Raw genomic sequence first — 16,781 nt, 5'->3', positions numbered from 1 at the left:
GCCTAGGAAAGGAAAGCAGGCTCTCTGGCTTTCTGGGAACGATGGGGATGAATGGAATAAAACCCCACTAGACTACAGCCACGGGGAAATACTTTCCAATGCAGGTCACCCTCCCTCCTCCTGCATCAGTGCATCACACATAAACTATTCCTGTTGAACTATTGTTTATTTGGCTCCTCCCTCAACGGTTGTACTTTGAAAAGAGGTTGCAGATGTATGTAATCGCACTGTCACTCAACACTCAACTAAGCTCTGCTATTGGTTACGTGAATGAACTTCAGATACATAAATTATCATCAGTCTCATTCTACCCGCTCATTAGATGAGCTTCATTAAACAGACAACAACTACGAAAGTGAGACGCCAGATGTCTGGACTGAAATCTTAGAACACACTGTAGTTGAATTAAGATGCACACAGAGAGAGAGAGAGAGAACCAAGACAAAGCTGCATCAAGCTGAAATGAATGAAATCAATCAATGTAAAAAAAATAAATACAAAAAAGATAACAAAAAGACTTGAGGAAACATATAGAGCACTGTCTGGAAGTACCAAGATGGCTGGAGGACAAATGTATTGTGCTGTGTGCATTTGTTACCTCAAACAAATCATGAAGGCAGAAAATGTGATTATGGTAAAATGTCAGATTTCACCTGAAGGCTATTTAATATTCCGCAGACAAATGGCAAAGTCGACCATGGCCGACAGATCAAGCGCGAATTGCATTGTAATGTGTCAATGTGGACTGTTGTTGAGTGTGCGTGTCGGGTTCCTGGTACTTCCTATGACGGTAAGGTATCGGAAGACAGATGGGTAAATCAAAAGGTTGCTGAAGCTCACCGCGTTGTGCAGGGTTACCTGCTAAGCTAAAGGCAGAGTGGTGGAGGTTCCTCACGGGCTGCTTGGTTGGGGAGGTGCGGGCAGACGCTGAGGGGGTACCGCCACGGGACATGGGCGAGAAGTCAGACACGGGGCCATCATACATGCCCCTGGGCACTGCCCGCAGGACTGCCAGCTGAGAGAGAGGGGGGAGGGGGGGGTGGAGAGGAAGAGAAAGAGAGAGGAAGAAGGAGGGATCGAGATAAAGAAGGAGAGAAAGAGAGATGAATAGGGTATCATTTCTGTTGGTAACTTTACAACAGTTATCCAAGACAACGCCTGTTTATAATTTGATTCATGGGTTTGTTTGTAGAACGCGTTGTGCCTGAATAAAAATGCATATTTCACCCGGTGTTTTCCGAAGGAAAGCACTTCCAGATTTACTGACAGACAGACGCACTGCAGACTGAGACACTGTGTTCTTATTTGACATGCAAGCTTCTGTCCTCTGTCCTAGGATTATGTGACTAAGGAATTCCTAGAAGCTGAGCTACACTCTTAGAAAAAATAGTTCCAAAAAGGTTCTTCGGCTGTCCCCATAGGAGAACCCTTTTTGGTTCCAGAGAGAACCCTTTTAGGTTCAATGTAGAACCCTCTGTGGAGAGGGTTCTACATGAAACTCAAAAAGGATAAACTTGGAACCAAAAAAGGTTCTGTAAAGGGTTGGGAACAGCCAAAGAACCCTGTCAGGTTCTAGATGGAACCTTTTTTTCCCCTGAAGAATGTAGCAGCATCAGAAAACACTAACTGCCACCAAGATCAACATTGAATTAAAACAAGAGGTCTCACCAAAGAAACATCTCTATATTCTGGTCAAAAAGTTGAGTATCCACCAACACCAGTAACAAGAGTACTCCTATGGAACCATCGTATCCCTGCTACAACAGGCAGTCAGTCGTTACAGTATAAAACCCACAGCCAACAGCCAACAGCCAACGCCCCTGAGATGAACCCTCAAGTCTGACGTAATACTTCTCTCTCAAACATCCCCATCCCCTCGTTCCATCCCCCCATTCTCCAGCACCTACATCAAAAGGATATGTGAGATCACCCAGAGAGGTAGTTAAGACACCATTACTGCATTTTCTGGCAATTCCCATCTGCGTTACACACTCTGAACGCTATTTTTATCTTGTGTCTTTCAATTGGGGAGACAGACCTCCTATTATGCCCCCGAAGCCTAGACACAGACAGACAGACATGCATCCAGCCCATAATGTATTGCTGTTATAGCTGACACCAGTGCGACTGCTCGAGAGGATAGACATCCTTTCTGTACACAATCAAATCAAATGTTATTTGTCACATGCGCCGAATACAACAGGTGTATTCGTGAAATACTTACTTACAAGCCCTTAACCAACAATGCAGTTCAAGAAATAGAGTTAACAAAATATTTACCAAATAAACTTAAGTAAAAAGTAAAATAAAAGTAACACAATAAAATAACAATAACAAGGGAATATATACAGGGAATGACAGTGCCGAGTCAGTGTGCGGGGGTACAGGTTAGTCGGGGTAATTTGTACATGTAGGTAGTGGTAAAGTGACTAAGCATAGATAATAAACAGCGAGTAGCAGCAGTGTAAAAACAAAGGGGGGGGGGGGGTTCAATGTAAATAGCCTGGGTGGCAATTTGATTAATTGTTCAGCAGTCTTATGGCTTGGGGGAAGAAGCTGTTAAGGAGCCTTTCGGAACTAGACTTGACGCTCCGGTTCCGCTTGCCGTGTGGCAACAAACTTTTCAGTCTCCTGAGGGGTAAAAGGTGTTGTCGTGCTGTCTTCATGACTGTCTTGGTGTGTTTTGACCATGATAGTTTGTTGGTGATGTGGACATCAAGGAACTTGAAACTCTAGACCCGCTCTAGTACAGCCCCATCGACGTGAATGGGGGCCTGTTCGGCCTTCCTTTTCCTATAGTCCACGATCAGCTCCTTTGTCTTGCTCACATTGAGGGAGAGGTTGTTGTCCTGGCACCACACTGCCAGGTCTCTGACCTCCTCCCTATCGGCTGTCTCATCATTATCGGTGATCAGGCCTACCATCATTGTGTCGTCAGCAAACTTAACGATGGTGTTGGAGTTGTGCTTGGCCACGCAGACGTGGGTGAACAGGGAGTACAGAAGGGGACTAAGCACGCACCCCTGAGGGGCCCCCATGTTGAGGACCAGCGTGGCAGATGTGTTGTTACCTACCCTTATCACCTGAGGGCGGCCCGTCAGGAAGTCCAGGATCCAGTTGCAGAGGGAGGTGTTTTGTCCCAGGGTCCTTAGCTTAGTGATGAGCTTTGTGGGCACTATGGTGTTGAACGCTGAGCTGTAGTCAATGAACAGCATTCTCACATAGGTTCCTTTTGTCCAGGAGGGAGTGTAGAGTGCTATAGAGATTGCGGTACGGGTTGGTGTGAAAACAGCTGAGATATACATTGCCTTGCGAAAGTATTCGGCCCCCTTGAACTTTGCGACCTTTTGCCACATTTCAGGCTTCAAACATAAAGATATAAAACTGTATTTTTTTGTGAAGAATCAACAACAAGTGGGACACAATCATGAAGTGGAACGACACTTATTGGATATATCAAACTTTTTTTACAAATCAAAAACTTAAAAATTGGGCGTGCAAAATTATTCAGCCCCCTTAAGTTAATACTTTGTAGCGCCACCTTTTGCTGCGATTACAGCTGTAAGTCGCTTGGGGTATGTCTCTATCAGTTTTGCACATCGAGAGACTGACATTTTTTCCCATTCCTCCTTGCAAAACAGCTCGAGCTCAGTGAGGTTGGATGGAGAGCATTTGTGAACAGCAGTTTTCAGTTCTTTCCACAGATTCTCGATTGGATTCAGGTCTGGACTTTGACTTGGCCATTCTAACACCTGGATATGTTTATTTTTGAACCATTCCATTGTAGATTTTGCTTTATGTTTTGGATCATTGTCTTGTTGGAATACAAATCTCCGTCCCAGTCTCAGGTCTTTTGCAGACTCCATCAGGTTTTCTTCCAGAATGGTCCTGTATTTGGCTCCATCCATCTTCCCATCAATTTTAACCATCTTCCCTGTCCCTGCTGAAGAAAAGCAGGCCCAAACCATGATGCTGCCACCACCATGTTTGACAGTGGGGATGGTGTGTTCAGCTGTGTTGCTTTTACGCCAAACATAACGTTTTGCATTGTTGCCAAAAAGTTCAATTTTGGTTTCATCTGACCAGAGCACCTTCTTCCACATGTTTGGTGTGTCTCCCAGGTGGCTTGGGGCAAACTTTAAACGACACTTTTTATGGATATCTTTAAGAAATGGCTTTCTTCTTGCCACTCTTCCATAAAGGCCAGATTTGTGCAATATACGACTGATTGTTGTCCTATGGACAGAGTCTCCCACCTCAGCTGTAGATCTCTGCAGTTCATCTAGAGTGATCATGGGCCTCTTGGCTGCATCTCTGATCAGTCTTCTCCTTGTATGAGCTGAAAGTTTAGAGGGACGGCCAGGTCTTGGTAGATTTGCAGTGGTCTGATACTCCTTCCATTTCAATATTATCGCTTGCACAGTGCTCCTTGGGATGTTTAAAGCTTGGGAAATCTTTTTGTATCCAAATCCGGCTTTAAACTTCTTCACAACAGTATCTCGGACCTGCCTGGTGTGTTCCTTGTTCTTCATGATGCTCTCTGCGCTTTTAACGGACCTCTGAGACTATCACAGTGCAGGTGCATTTATACGGAGACTTGATTACACACAGGTGGATTGTATTTATCATCATTAGTCATTTAGGTCAACATTGGATCATTCAGAGATCCTCACTGAACTTCTGGAGAGAGTTTGCTGCACTGAAAGTAAAGGGGCTGAATAATTTTGCACACCCAATTTTTCAGTTTTTGATTTGTTAAAAAAGTTTGAAATATCCAATAAATGTCATTCCACTTCATGATTGTGTCCCACTTGTTGTTGATTCTTCACAAAAAAATACAGTTTTATATCTTTATGTTTGAAGCCTGAAATGTGGCAAAAGGTCGCAAAGTTCAAGGGGGCCGAATACTTTCGCAAGGCACTGTATAAGTGCAGTATGTCTCCATTGAACACACTGCTTTGGGATTACCATTTCAGTATGTACATTGAGATTGATGGCATGTCTGATGATGTGTGGCATAGGCTGAGCCACAGCAGCAGTATGCATTCGCGTAAAGCTAAACCGCCTTGAAAGTAAAGCCGCACTGACATCTTCCATGTTTGTGGGTTCTGGATGGCTCATCTCAGCTCTACATCAGATTAGACCTGATTAATCCCTAACCACTGAGAAAACACTTCCAGATGTCCGCAACTCGCGGACCTCACAGACCTTGCAGTCTTCAAATACTGTACTTCGCGCACCTCGTATCAGTGGAGGCTGCTGAGGGGAGGAACGGCTCACGATAATGTCCCGGAATGGAGTTAATGGTACGGTATCAAGGACATGCATCTTTTTTTCATGTGTTGATACCATTCCTTTCACTCAATTCCAGCCATTATTATGAGACGTCCTCCCCTCAGCAGCCTCCACTGCCTCACATACCTCACAGTCCTCACAGTCCTTTACCTTGGCTCAGTGTCACAGAGCAACACTCTGGCATGTAACAAACAATCCGCATAAAACATAGTCTAAGACAGAACTGAAGAGTTGGGAATATGTTTATTGGAAATACTTGTATATTGTTTAATACTTTTATAAAGGGGAGACAGACTTAGGCTGTGTCTACACAGGCAGCCCAATTCTGATATTTTGCCACTAATTTGTATTTTGAATCAGATCAGATCTTTTTCCCATAATTGGTCAAAAGATCAGAATTGGGATGCCTGTGTCAACACAGCCTTGGAGTACAGTAGATTCTGACTAGACAGGAGTAAGGAGAGAGAGGCTAGCATCTTTTACCTGCTTCCTGGCCTTGATGCGCTTGTAGGCAAAGTCTGGGAAGGGGGTGCATGGGATGAAGCGACCGACCCCGGGGATGGCGTGCAGGTTCCCATCCTCCAGCACCAGCTTCCCCTGGCAAATCACCACCGAGGGGGCACCACGCAGCTCCATGCCCTCAAACACGTTGAACTCAGCAGCCTGGAAAACACACAAACAGACACAAACACGCGCACGCACGTGCGCGCACACACACACACACACACACACATACAGACATACACACACAGACAGACACACACACATTATACTTCAACTTGATATTGTATGTCTATGATCAGTGGTGTTGGGCCAACAAAAGAGGACAAAATCACCCCCCCCCCCCCCCCCCGTTGCACCCCTGTTAGTACAGTCCGTTATGCTGCCTTACTGTAGAGATTACCTAACTTTACCATTCACAACACAACCCAGTAATACGAGTGATGATCAGCTGCAGGACGTCTCTCTCGGGAGTTACCAAACTCCCGAGAGAATTGACAGCACAGCGGTGCAGAAGCAACGTAAATGCAACTATTCCCAGTTTTCTGCAGTCTGACACTAGTCACTCGTCTGAAACAAATGGAGCCGGAGAGTTCACATGAGTTTACGTCAGTGTGTCTTTGTGGACTGAGATGGTCAAGTACGGCAAAATAAACAGGGACTCTGAAACGCATGACCTCATGGCTACGCACCACGTTATGAGCCGACGTGCTAATTCCGATAGAGATGGCAAATTCCACTAACGCTAATCAGACTTGGATGTTTTGCTCATTAAACTGGTCTGATGAGAGGCCATTCAATTTCAATTCAATTCAATTTAAGCCTCTTATTGGCATGGGCAACATATGTTAACATTTCCAAAGGAAGTGAATTAGACAATAAACAAAAGTGAAATAAACAATAAAAAATGAACATGAAACATTACAATCACAAAAGTTCCAAAAGAATAAAGACATTTCAAATGTCATATTATGTGCAAATAGTTAAAGTACAAAAGGGAAAATAAATAAACATAAATATGGGTTGTATTTACAATGGTGTTTGTTCTTCACTGGTTGCCCTTTTCTTGTGTCAACAGTCCACAAATCTTGCTGCTGTAATGGCACACTGTGGTATTTCACCCAGTAGATATGGGAGTTTATCAAAATGGGGTTTGTTTTCAAATTCTTTGTGGATCTGTGTAATGTGTGTCTCTAATATGGTCATACACTGAGCAAGAGGTTAGGAAGTGCAGCTCAGTTCCCACCTCATTTTGTGGGCAGTGTGCACATAGCTGGTCTTCTCTTGAGAGCCAGGTCTGCCTACGGCGGCCTTTCTCAATAGCAAGGGTATGCTCACTGAGTCTGTACATAGTCAAAGCTTTCCTTAAGTTTGGGTCAGTCACAGTGGTCAGGTATTCTGCCACTGTGTACTCTCTGTTTAGAGCCAAATAGCATTCTAGTTCACTCTTTTTTGTTAATTCTTTCCAATGTGTCAAGTAATAATCTTTTTGTTTTCTTATGATTTGGTTGAGTCTAATTGTGTTGCTGTCCTGGGATTCTGTGGGGTCTGTTTGTGTTTGTGAACAGAGCCCCAGGACTAGCTTGCTTAGGGGACTCTTCTCCAGGTTCATCTCTTTGTAGGTGATGGCTTTGTTATGGAAGGTTTGGGAATCGCTTCCTTTTATGTGGTTGTAGAATTTAACGTCTCTTCTCTGGATTTTGATAATTAGCAGGTATCTGCTCTGCGTGCATCATTTGGTGTTTTACATTGTACATGGATGATATTTTTGCAGAATTCTGCATGCAGAGTCTCAATTTGGTGTTTGTCCCATTTTGTGAATTCTTGGCTGTTTAGCAGACCCCAGACCTCACAACCACAAAGGGCAATGGGTTGTATAACTAATTGAATTATTTTTAACCAGATCCTAATTGGTATGTCAAATGTTATCTTTTTGATAGCATAGAAGGCCGTTATTGCCTTGTCTCTAAGCTCGTTCATAGCTTTGTCAGACTCAGGTCTGACAGAATCTTTGCAAAAGAGCTAGGTGCTGCTGTAAGCCCTCATTGGTTTGGGACAGAAGCACCAGATCATCAGCAAATAGTAGATATTTGATTCTAGTAGGATGAGGCCGGGTGCTGCAGACTGTTCTAGTGCCCTCGCCAATTCGTTGATATATACAGTGGGGCAAAAAAGTATTTAGTCAGCCACCAATTGTGCAAGTTCTCCCACTTAAAAAGATGAGAGAGGCCTGTAATTTTCATCATAGGTACACTTCAACTATGACAGACAAAATGAGAAAAAAAATCCAGAAAATCACATTGTAGGATTTTTTATGAATTTATTTTCAAATTATGGTGGTAAATAAGTATTTGGTCACCTACAAACAAGCAAGATTTCTGGCTCTCACAGACCTGTAATTTCTTCTTTAATTAAGAGGCTCCTCTGTCCTCCACTCGTTACCTGTATTAATGGCACCTGTTTGAACTTGTTATCAGTATAAAAGACACCTGTCCACAACCTCAAACAGTCACACTCCAAACTCCACTATGGCCAAGACCAAAGAGCTGTCAAAGGACACCAGAAACAAAATTGTAGACCTGCACCAGGCTGGGAAGACTGAATCTGTGATAGGTAAGCAGCTTGGTTTGAAGAAATCAACTGTGGGAGCAATTATTAGGAAATGGAAGACATACAAGACCACTGATAATCTCCCTCGATCTGGGGCTCCACGCAAGATCTCACACCGTGGGGTCAAAATGATCACAAGAACGGTGAGCAAAAATCCCAGAACCACACGGCGGGACCTAGTGAATGTAAAAACTCAACTCGTCGTGTTTGGAGGACAAAGAATGCTGAGTTGCATCCAAAGAACACCATACCTACTGTGAAGCATGGGGGTGGAAACATCATGCTTTGGGGATGTTTTTCTGCAAAGGGACCAGGACGACTGATCCGTGTAAAGGAAAGAATGAATGGGGCCATGTATTGTGAGATTTTGAGTGAAAACCTCCGTCCATCAGCAAGGGCATTGAAGATGAAACGTGGCTGGGTCTTTCAGCATGACAATGATCCCAAACACACCGCCCGGGCAATGAAGGAGTGGCTTCGTAAGAAGCATTTCAAGGTCCTGGAGTGGCCTAGCCAGTCTCCAGATCTCAACCCCATAGAAAATCTTTGGAGGGAGTTGAAAGTCCGTGTTGCCCAGCAACAGCCCCAAAACATCACTGCTCTAGAGGAGATCTGCATGGAGGAATGGGCCAAAATACCAGCAACAGTGTGTGAAAACCTTGTGAAGACTTACAGAAAACGTTTGACCTCTGTCGTTGCCAACAAAGGGTATATAACAAAGTATTGAGATAAACTTTTGTTATTGACCAAATACTTATTTTCCACCATAATTTGCAAATAAATAAATAAAAAATCCTACAATGTGATTTTCTGCCAAAAATAATCTCATTTTGTCTGTCATAGTTGAAGTGTACCTATGATGAAAATTACTGGCCTCTCTCATCTTTTTAAGTGGGAGAACTTGCACAATTGGTGGCTGACTAAATACTTTTTTTGCCCCACTGTATATTGAAGATGGTGGGGCTTAAGCTGCATCCCTGTCTCACCCCACAGCCATGTGGAAAGAAATGTGTGTGTTTTTTGCCAATTTTAACTGCACACTTCTTGTTTGTGTACATGGATTTTATAACGTTGTATGTTTTTCCTCCAACACAACCTTCCATCAGTTTGTATAGCAGACCTTCATGCCAAATTAAGTCAAAAGCTTTTTTTAAATCAACAAAACATGAGAAGACTTTGCCGTTGTTTTGGTTTGTTTGTTTGTCAGTTTGTTTTGAGACAGAGAGCCTATTGAGGCAGAGATGAGTGGAGTCATGGACACACAGGCCCAGTTTGGCTGGGAGGACAGAGGAAAAGAGGAGGCGGGTTGGCAGGCGGCTGGGCAGGCCGTCTCTGTAGAGATGAGACCATGGTTCTGCCGTAATTAACAACATCTGTGTGAGAAGAGAGAGAAATAACCCTCCTGCTCCTCCTCCTCTTCATTCCTCATCATCCAGTCGGCCTGTTTCTCATACTCCTCTATTTGGCATGCAAAGACAAACAGCTGCCATCGCACAGCTGGGGCTAATGAATCCAAGCATCACTCTCTCTACCCGTTCTCTCTCTTTCTAGCACTTTCTCTCTTTCCTTCTCTCTGTCTCACTTCTCCTCTCCCACTTTTTTCCTACTCTCTTTCACTCTGGCTTGTTCTCCCTGATCCATTTCCCTCCCTGTATTCTCCTGCCACTAAACTCTCTTCCTCCATCTATCGTTCTGTCTCTCCCTGTACATAGTGGTTTGCGATCTGTTGCCCCCCCCCCCCCCCCCCCCATTGTCAGTTTGTTCCTGTGCACACGGCCCTGGTGTTTTAGCGTGTTCCAGATTCAGCCCAGGACAGGACATAAGGCCTGCCAAGTATGATGTCATGGCCTGGCTCTCTGTGCAACAACATAAACAAAGCTAACCAGATCAAAACATTTCAGATAACTGAGGATACTTGTATTTACTAAGGAGGGAGGGATACACAGATATAATGGTATAAAGCACTGAACTACTGTGTACAATAGATCACTATTATAAACATGGACAGGAGCCACTGTTCTTATGTTATGTGTTCTTGTGTGCTGTTCTGTTGTCTGGAGGGGCTACACACAGGAAATGAGAAGGTGACATCATTCTGTAAGAACCTTTGGTCTCGTTGTATCTTTTCTACAAATGGAAAAGTCACTGAAAACATGTCCAATCTTTTTCCCAGCTCTTTCTTTCTTTCTCTCCCTCTCTTTTTTTCGTTCTCTCTCTCTCTCTCTCTCTCTCTCTCTCTCTCTATTTTTCTTTCTTTCCATACCTCTTCATCGGACTCCGCTGCTTTTCTCTTAGGTCTGTCTCTCGTTCCCTCACTCTCTGTGCCTGCAGGAGGAAGTGCAGAAGGCTTGATTTCCTGAGTGGACGCATCCTCTGTTTAACCCTGTACTGCTCTGTGTTCTCTGGACTCCTGTGTGATCCACACATCACTTCATGTCCTTGTGATTAGGGACGAGGGACAAGAGAGACGAGCTCTTTTCTCGCTGAACAACACACAGTGGTGGCTGCTCACAGCAATGGATAACATGGTTAGCTAACATAAAAACGACCTCAAAGCCAATTATTTGAGAAATGAATATGATTTTTTCCCCCCAAAAATAGTGAAGTATTGCCTTTGAGAGGAGTATGGCTAAGAAAAAGGGCAAAACATTGTTTTGTTTTCCTACAACAGTAACATCTCTCTCTCCTCAGCCGCATTCATCAACCCCTGCATTGTAAGAGATCTCTCTCCGGCAGCAGTAAAGGCAGATAGTGAGGGCCAATGGTGTGTGCTTTAGTAGCCGTGGACGTCTACAGGGAGTTATTTTAGGAGGAACTGAACTGTCACTGGAAGCAGGCCAGCGCTTTTCTCTCTCGTTCTCTCGCTGTCTCACACTCCTCTGGAAAACTATGTTACCTTTGCAGCTACGCAGATCTCAGACCACGAACTGAATGTCCACAATGACCACCAGCCAGAGCTCAGCAGGCCTGCTATAATGTTTGTCAGAACATCTGTGGTAGTAGAAGTCAAAGACACCTCCTCCATGTCCTCTTAAACCACATGTCCTGTTTAACCACATGTCCTGTTAAACCACAGTGACCTGAATGTCCTTGATGAGTGCTGACTGCTACAATGAAAAGTGAAATGGACTTTAAGCTCATTGAACATTGTGGCTGAAATGTTGCCTATATGAGGGACTATTGGACTTTGGTGTGTTCAGTCCCTTTCATTCAGTGTACCCAGTTTATGTATTTGCCTATGTAGTCCATGTCAATTGTCATTGTACGTTTTTATGTATTTGACAGATGTTGCAAAAACACTTTCCCTCTGGGGACCGTGAGACCTTTGACCTCTTACCGAGTTGTGCGTCTTGGCGGTGATGGTGCGGACAGCGTCCGAGTCCCAGATGACCAGGTCGGCGTCGGAGCCCACGGAAACCCGGCCTTTACGGGGGTACAGGTTCAGGATCTTGGCTGCGTTGGTGCTCGTCACGGCAACAAACATGTTCTCGTCCATCTTGCCGGTGGTCTGAGTGAGCCAGAAGAAATGCTAACGGTGAAATGCTAGCTAAACAAAGATGCTTTTGCAGCTGACTGGTGGGGGGTGGCACTCTTGTAGTCTCACACGAGAACACACGCGTGCGCGCACACACACACACACACACACATACACACACACACTCCTGTCAATGCTAGTGCCGAGACCATGTGTTTTTGCCTGAAGGGAGACTTAAGTGTGAATAATTCATCTGAGTTTCAGAGGCAAAGCTGCACCACAACTTTTGATTCATAACACAGCTGTCCATAAATACAAACCAAAGTCTGTTTGCACATGAAAGAGCAAGAACGAGAATGAGAAAAAGAAGAGATCTATACTGTTCTAAGCAGGGTGAACGGCTGGGGGGACAGATCCAGAGATAGCGAGAGAAAACCAGAGCACTCATAGAAACACAAAACCACACTACCAGATGGATTAGGGAAGAGGAGAAAGGGGAAACCGCGGTGAACTGTGGACACGGTGCAGCATGCATTTTAAGGAGTGGGGTACTTAGAGAATAGCTAAGAGGGTTAGAGGGAGGAAGGTAAAGAAAGGGTCGGTGAGAGGTAGTGAAGCTAACGGCACTCTATTCCCTGTATAGTGCACTACTCTTGATGACAGCTATATGGGCCTGATAAAGGGAATAGAGTGCCATTTGAGACACAGCCAAAGAAAGAGAGATAAGACACGTGCCACGCAGATAGCTGTCCAGCCATCCTCTCATCCTCACCACAGCCTTGTCCCAGATGAGGGACATCCTCTCCTCCACTCCGTTCACGCCCTCAGGGATCTGAGTGAAGTCATCCTTCCCTATGGCCTTCTGGGCCACGCTGAAGGTGCAGTGGGCACTGCCAGTCACGTTCAGGTCACCACTGGGAGGAGGGGAGAGAGAGAGAGAGAGAGAGAGAGAGAGAGAGAGAGAGAGGATTAAAAAGAGTAAACTGAGACAGGTACTGCTTCAGACCTGTTAGATTTGCTTTAGCTGTGATTTGTGATCCCTTCAGTTTATTCGGTATAGAAAAGCTGGAAAAGTTCATAATTAGCTGGAGTAGCACAGACAAAGTAGATAAATTACTCTGAGTCAAGCGCCAAGGTCTCCTCCTATCAGTTATCCATGTCTTCCCTTTCTTACAGAGCACTCAAACTTTCCTAGCAGACAAACAGTCCCACTTGTGCAACCATCAGACTATCTATCATGAGGTTGGAAGTGCCTCCAGAACCCTTTCAGCTTGCGATGGATGAAGTCATAGAGCCAGTGGCGGTTCTAGCTTTTATGGCTCCCAGGGCAACACCCCCCCCCCCCCCCCTAACTATATATTCACAGTATTATGGATTAATTGTGGTTTATTTGGTAGCATTTCGTAATGTGACTGATTTTATTAATTGCATTTGTACTGTACAAAGTCAAAGATGCGCCAGTGGGGAGACCTGAGGTCAACCTACCCCCGCCCCCCTCCCCAGAGACCTTCCCAGGCAGTAGCCTGCCTAACAAACTAGAATCAGGGCGCCCACTCCGACAAGGTTAATTGACCCGAACGCGCACATTTTTTGCCCCCGGTAAGTTGCCTGGGCGGCTGCACGTCACCTATACCTATGTCCGCCACTGCATAGAGCACATACAGGACGGATGCAGTGTGGACAGGTGAGGTTAGTGTGGTGTTATTCAGTCAATAGGGGGCGCTCTTTACCTGGCCAGTAACGTGTTCAGGTAGTCCGGGGTGGTGGGGTCCGGGCTGAGGGGGGGTGATGTCACAAAGGAGGCGGCCTTGGCCCAGTTCTTGCTCCAATAGTGTGTCCCGTCAGTCCCGAGGCTGGCCGTGATTGGCTCGCCGAACACAACGTTACCTGGGGAAAAGTTTGTCACCCAGGGGTGAGGATACATCAAATCAACTCACCTTATTCTCCTGAAAATGTACTCACTCGTTAACTAAATCTCCTACTTACCAGGTTGATCCCACATTAATAAACACATTTGAACTAAAGGAATAATCTAATCTAACTAAAAGGTCTGGCGAAACAGCTGAAATAGCTTGTAGGAAAGATCTGATGTTCTCCAAGTGAGTCTCTCTCTCTCTCTCTCTCTCTCTCTCTCTGGCCTCTGACATGACAAATCGGATGTCAGCACTGAGGAACAGGGCCAGCCAGTGACGAAAGCAAGGCCTCCAGGGAGCACATCTCCATGCCAGGCGACCCTCACATGCTTCCGACATGAGGACATGCAAACAGCATTTTTCCCTCTCTGCCTCTTCCTCAAAAAAAGTGTCCATCTTTCTCTCCATCACGCACAAAAGGCTCTCTCTCCCTGCTCCTCTGTGATGAATGGTGGAGACTTGGAGGTTTTACCTGACTCTTTGCTACGGTGAACCTCAGGAAACAAGGTAGGGATTCTTCTCAAAACGGTCCTTCTTCTATCCGGTCTGTCTACTAGACCAGAACGGACCTATGGTGTAAAATCTAGAGCATGAACCAAAACACCACAATCAGCACATAAGGGCACAGGCGCATTCCTGTCCTCCAACCGAATAGAAGACTGACAGAGACAGCAGTGAAGTTGCACGACCTTCGAGGCCCATGCAGGTCCAATGACGTACTGAAGCTCTTGTGTTCTGATATGATGGATATTGTTTCCAGGCATCCACTGTGACTTTCAAATATATAATTCAGCTGCCTGATTGACAGTGCCAGTCAGCCACACTGGGAACCCATGTACCTTTTTTCCTGGCCTGTGAGATGATGTCAGCAGCACTCTTGCTCATGACCCTGGTCACGTACAGAGGGCAGTTGGTCTGGCTGGCAATGGTGATGGCACGGAACACAGCCTCCGCCTCCAGCTAGATGGGGGGGGGGGATCGACAGATACAGTGACCCACACGCATGCATGCAGGCAGACAGGGACAGACAGGCAGACGGACAGGCAGACAGGCAGGCAGTCGGACACATATAGAACAATCAATTAGTCTACGAACAGATTCAACTAAACCTGGACTGGCAACCTCACCTATTGCCAGTGCACTTGTGTTCTGCTGTAACCCAGTCTGGAAGTGGTCACTAATGCAATGCCAGCTTTGATATGGGACCAAGCTCCACTCTGTTAGTGGTGCTGCGGTATCACATTGTTTTGTTTGTTCCAATAATTACAATTGGAAGAATTACCAGAGTGCATTTAAAAAATATATATATATCATTTATTTTACATTTGGTCCGTATTTGTCAGCGAACAGATGTGTGCAAACGTGCATTTATACCTTACTGATTCCACTCAATTCAGCTGACACACACCCACACACACGGACACACGGACACACACACACACACACACACACACACACACACACACACACACACACACACACACACACACACACACATACACAGACACACAGACATACAGACACACACATACACAGATACATGGACACACACTCACATACACACACACACACACACACACACACACACACACACACACACTCAGTATAGTATAGTTTCCCACCTCCTCTGGCCTGCTCAGCACGTGTCCCTCTGGTCCAGTGATTCCCATCTCCAGCATGCGTGCCTGCTCCTGTGGAACAGACAGACAGCAGAACCGTGTTCGTCTGAATTCACCCCAGCCTCTGGCACACACACACACATGCGTACACACCCTCATGCCCGCCCACCTTCACGCACGCGCACACACACACACACACACACACACACACACACACACACACACACACACACACACACACACACACACACACCAGCACCACAAACAGACATGTGGCAGTATCTAACCCTGCATCAATAACACATTGCATGGAGAGATGCCTTGGCTGGGAGAAAGTGGTGAGTGGTTAACTGTTGTATGAAGGTTTTCACCCTAATATTCACCCTTGACAGCTTTGGGGTAACTTTGGGACATGATACTGGGGCTCAGACTGCGAGGAAGCAGGCTTTATAGTCTCTCCAGACAGATTTCAGACACTCTAAATCTCGGAAGGAATCAGAACCAGCTATTAAGGATCACCCAGCTCCCTCCTAGGACCCTACAGTCAGTCCTAACACAGAGTAACATAAACCGCATCCACACATTATTTGTCAGTGTCCTGCACTAACCCCTCTCAACCTCACCGTTCCCCTTTCCTTTTGACACAGTATCTATGGGAGTCCTTTTAGTCTGGGGGAACAGGACAATGTATGACTGGATGGTGATGCACTGTGATAAAGGTCAAAGGTTGAGCCAGGGAGGAGAGGAGGGGGGTGGTTGTTGTGACAGGTGGGTTACCTCGGCAATGATCTCTCCATTCTCAGCATGGACCTGCACAATGCCACCCATCTCTCCCAGGAAGGTAAAGATCTCATACAGCTGTAGAGACACATTCATAGAACAGAGTAGAAACATTAAACATTACACAGTAAGGTGAAAGGTCGCAGTCCACCCACATCAGATCACACATAGGAAGCCACACAATGTCTGCTATAATAAACTACCAATTACTGGGTGGTCACCATACATGACTAAACTAGCCTTGCGTGGGCTGCTCTAGTTTAAAATAGTCCAGCATTACCACAGTGCCTCCATATAGGCCTCATAATTTGCAGACATGGTCATTTTTTCCATTGATTATAGTCTGGTGGGACTGTCATCCACGTGCTTGCCAGGCAGAGCCGAGCAGGGCTCACCAACATGGTATGTTGCTGTAGGCTATTTAGCATACTGTACCTCACTGTTGCTCATCTGGTAGAAGTCCTTATATGCCATGTAGACCTGGAAAGAGTTCACACCTGAGAGAGAGAGAGAGAGAGAGAGAGAGAGAGAGAGAGAGAGAGAGAGAGAGAGAGAGAGAGAGAGAGAGAGAGAGAGAGAGAGAGAGAG

At 45.5% G+C, this 16,781-nt stretch overlaps 1 protein-coding gene across 4 annotated transcripts in view; it reads right to left on the bottom strand.

Moving 5' to 3' along the window:
- The window catches only part of LOC110537744 (dihydropyrimidinase-related protein 3), a 36,998-nt gene that overhangs the window by 2,398 nt on the left and 17,819 nt on the right, over positions 1–16,781 (bottom strand). For 2 of the 4 annotated variants that reach the window (XM_036937759.2, XM_036937761.2), the window contains exons 5-13: positions 16,629–16,690; positions 16,191–16,271; positions 15,417–15,485; positions 14,634–14,754; positions 13,612–13,768; positions 12,654–12,795; positions 11,744–11,914; positions 5,779–5,958; positions 859–1,015 (exon numbers count right to left, since the gene is read on the bottom strand). In XM_036937759.2, coding sequence (XP_036793654.1) covers positions 859–1,015; positions 5,779–5,958; positions 11,744–11,914; positions 12,654–12,795; positions 13,612–13,768; positions 14,634–14,754; positions 15,417–15,485; positions 16,191–16,271; positions 16,629–16,690 — 1,140 coding nt within the window. Of the gene's footprint in view, positions 1–840; positions 1,016–5,778; positions 5,959–11,743; positions 11,915–12,653; positions 12,796–13,611; positions 13,769–14,633; positions 14,755–15,416; positions 15,486–16,190; positions 16,272–16,628; positions 16,691–16,781 lie in introns of all 4 variants that reach the window. The other 2 variants (XM_036937758.2, XM_036937760.2) reach the window with 1 other exon arrangement.

This window comes from Oncorhynchus mykiss, chromosome 12 (genome assembly GCF_057628025.1).
Source record: "Oncorhynchus mykiss isolate SJ-2025 chromosome 12, ASM5762802v1, whole genome shotgun sequence".
Classification (NCBI taxonomy): domain Eukaryota; kingdom Metazoa; phylum Chordata; class Actinopteri; order Salmoniformes; family Salmonidae; genus Oncorhynchus; species Oncorhynchus mykiss.
The sequence above is the reverse complement of the archived record's forward strand: the minus strand, read 5'-3'. Positions and strand labels throughout refer to the sequence as shown.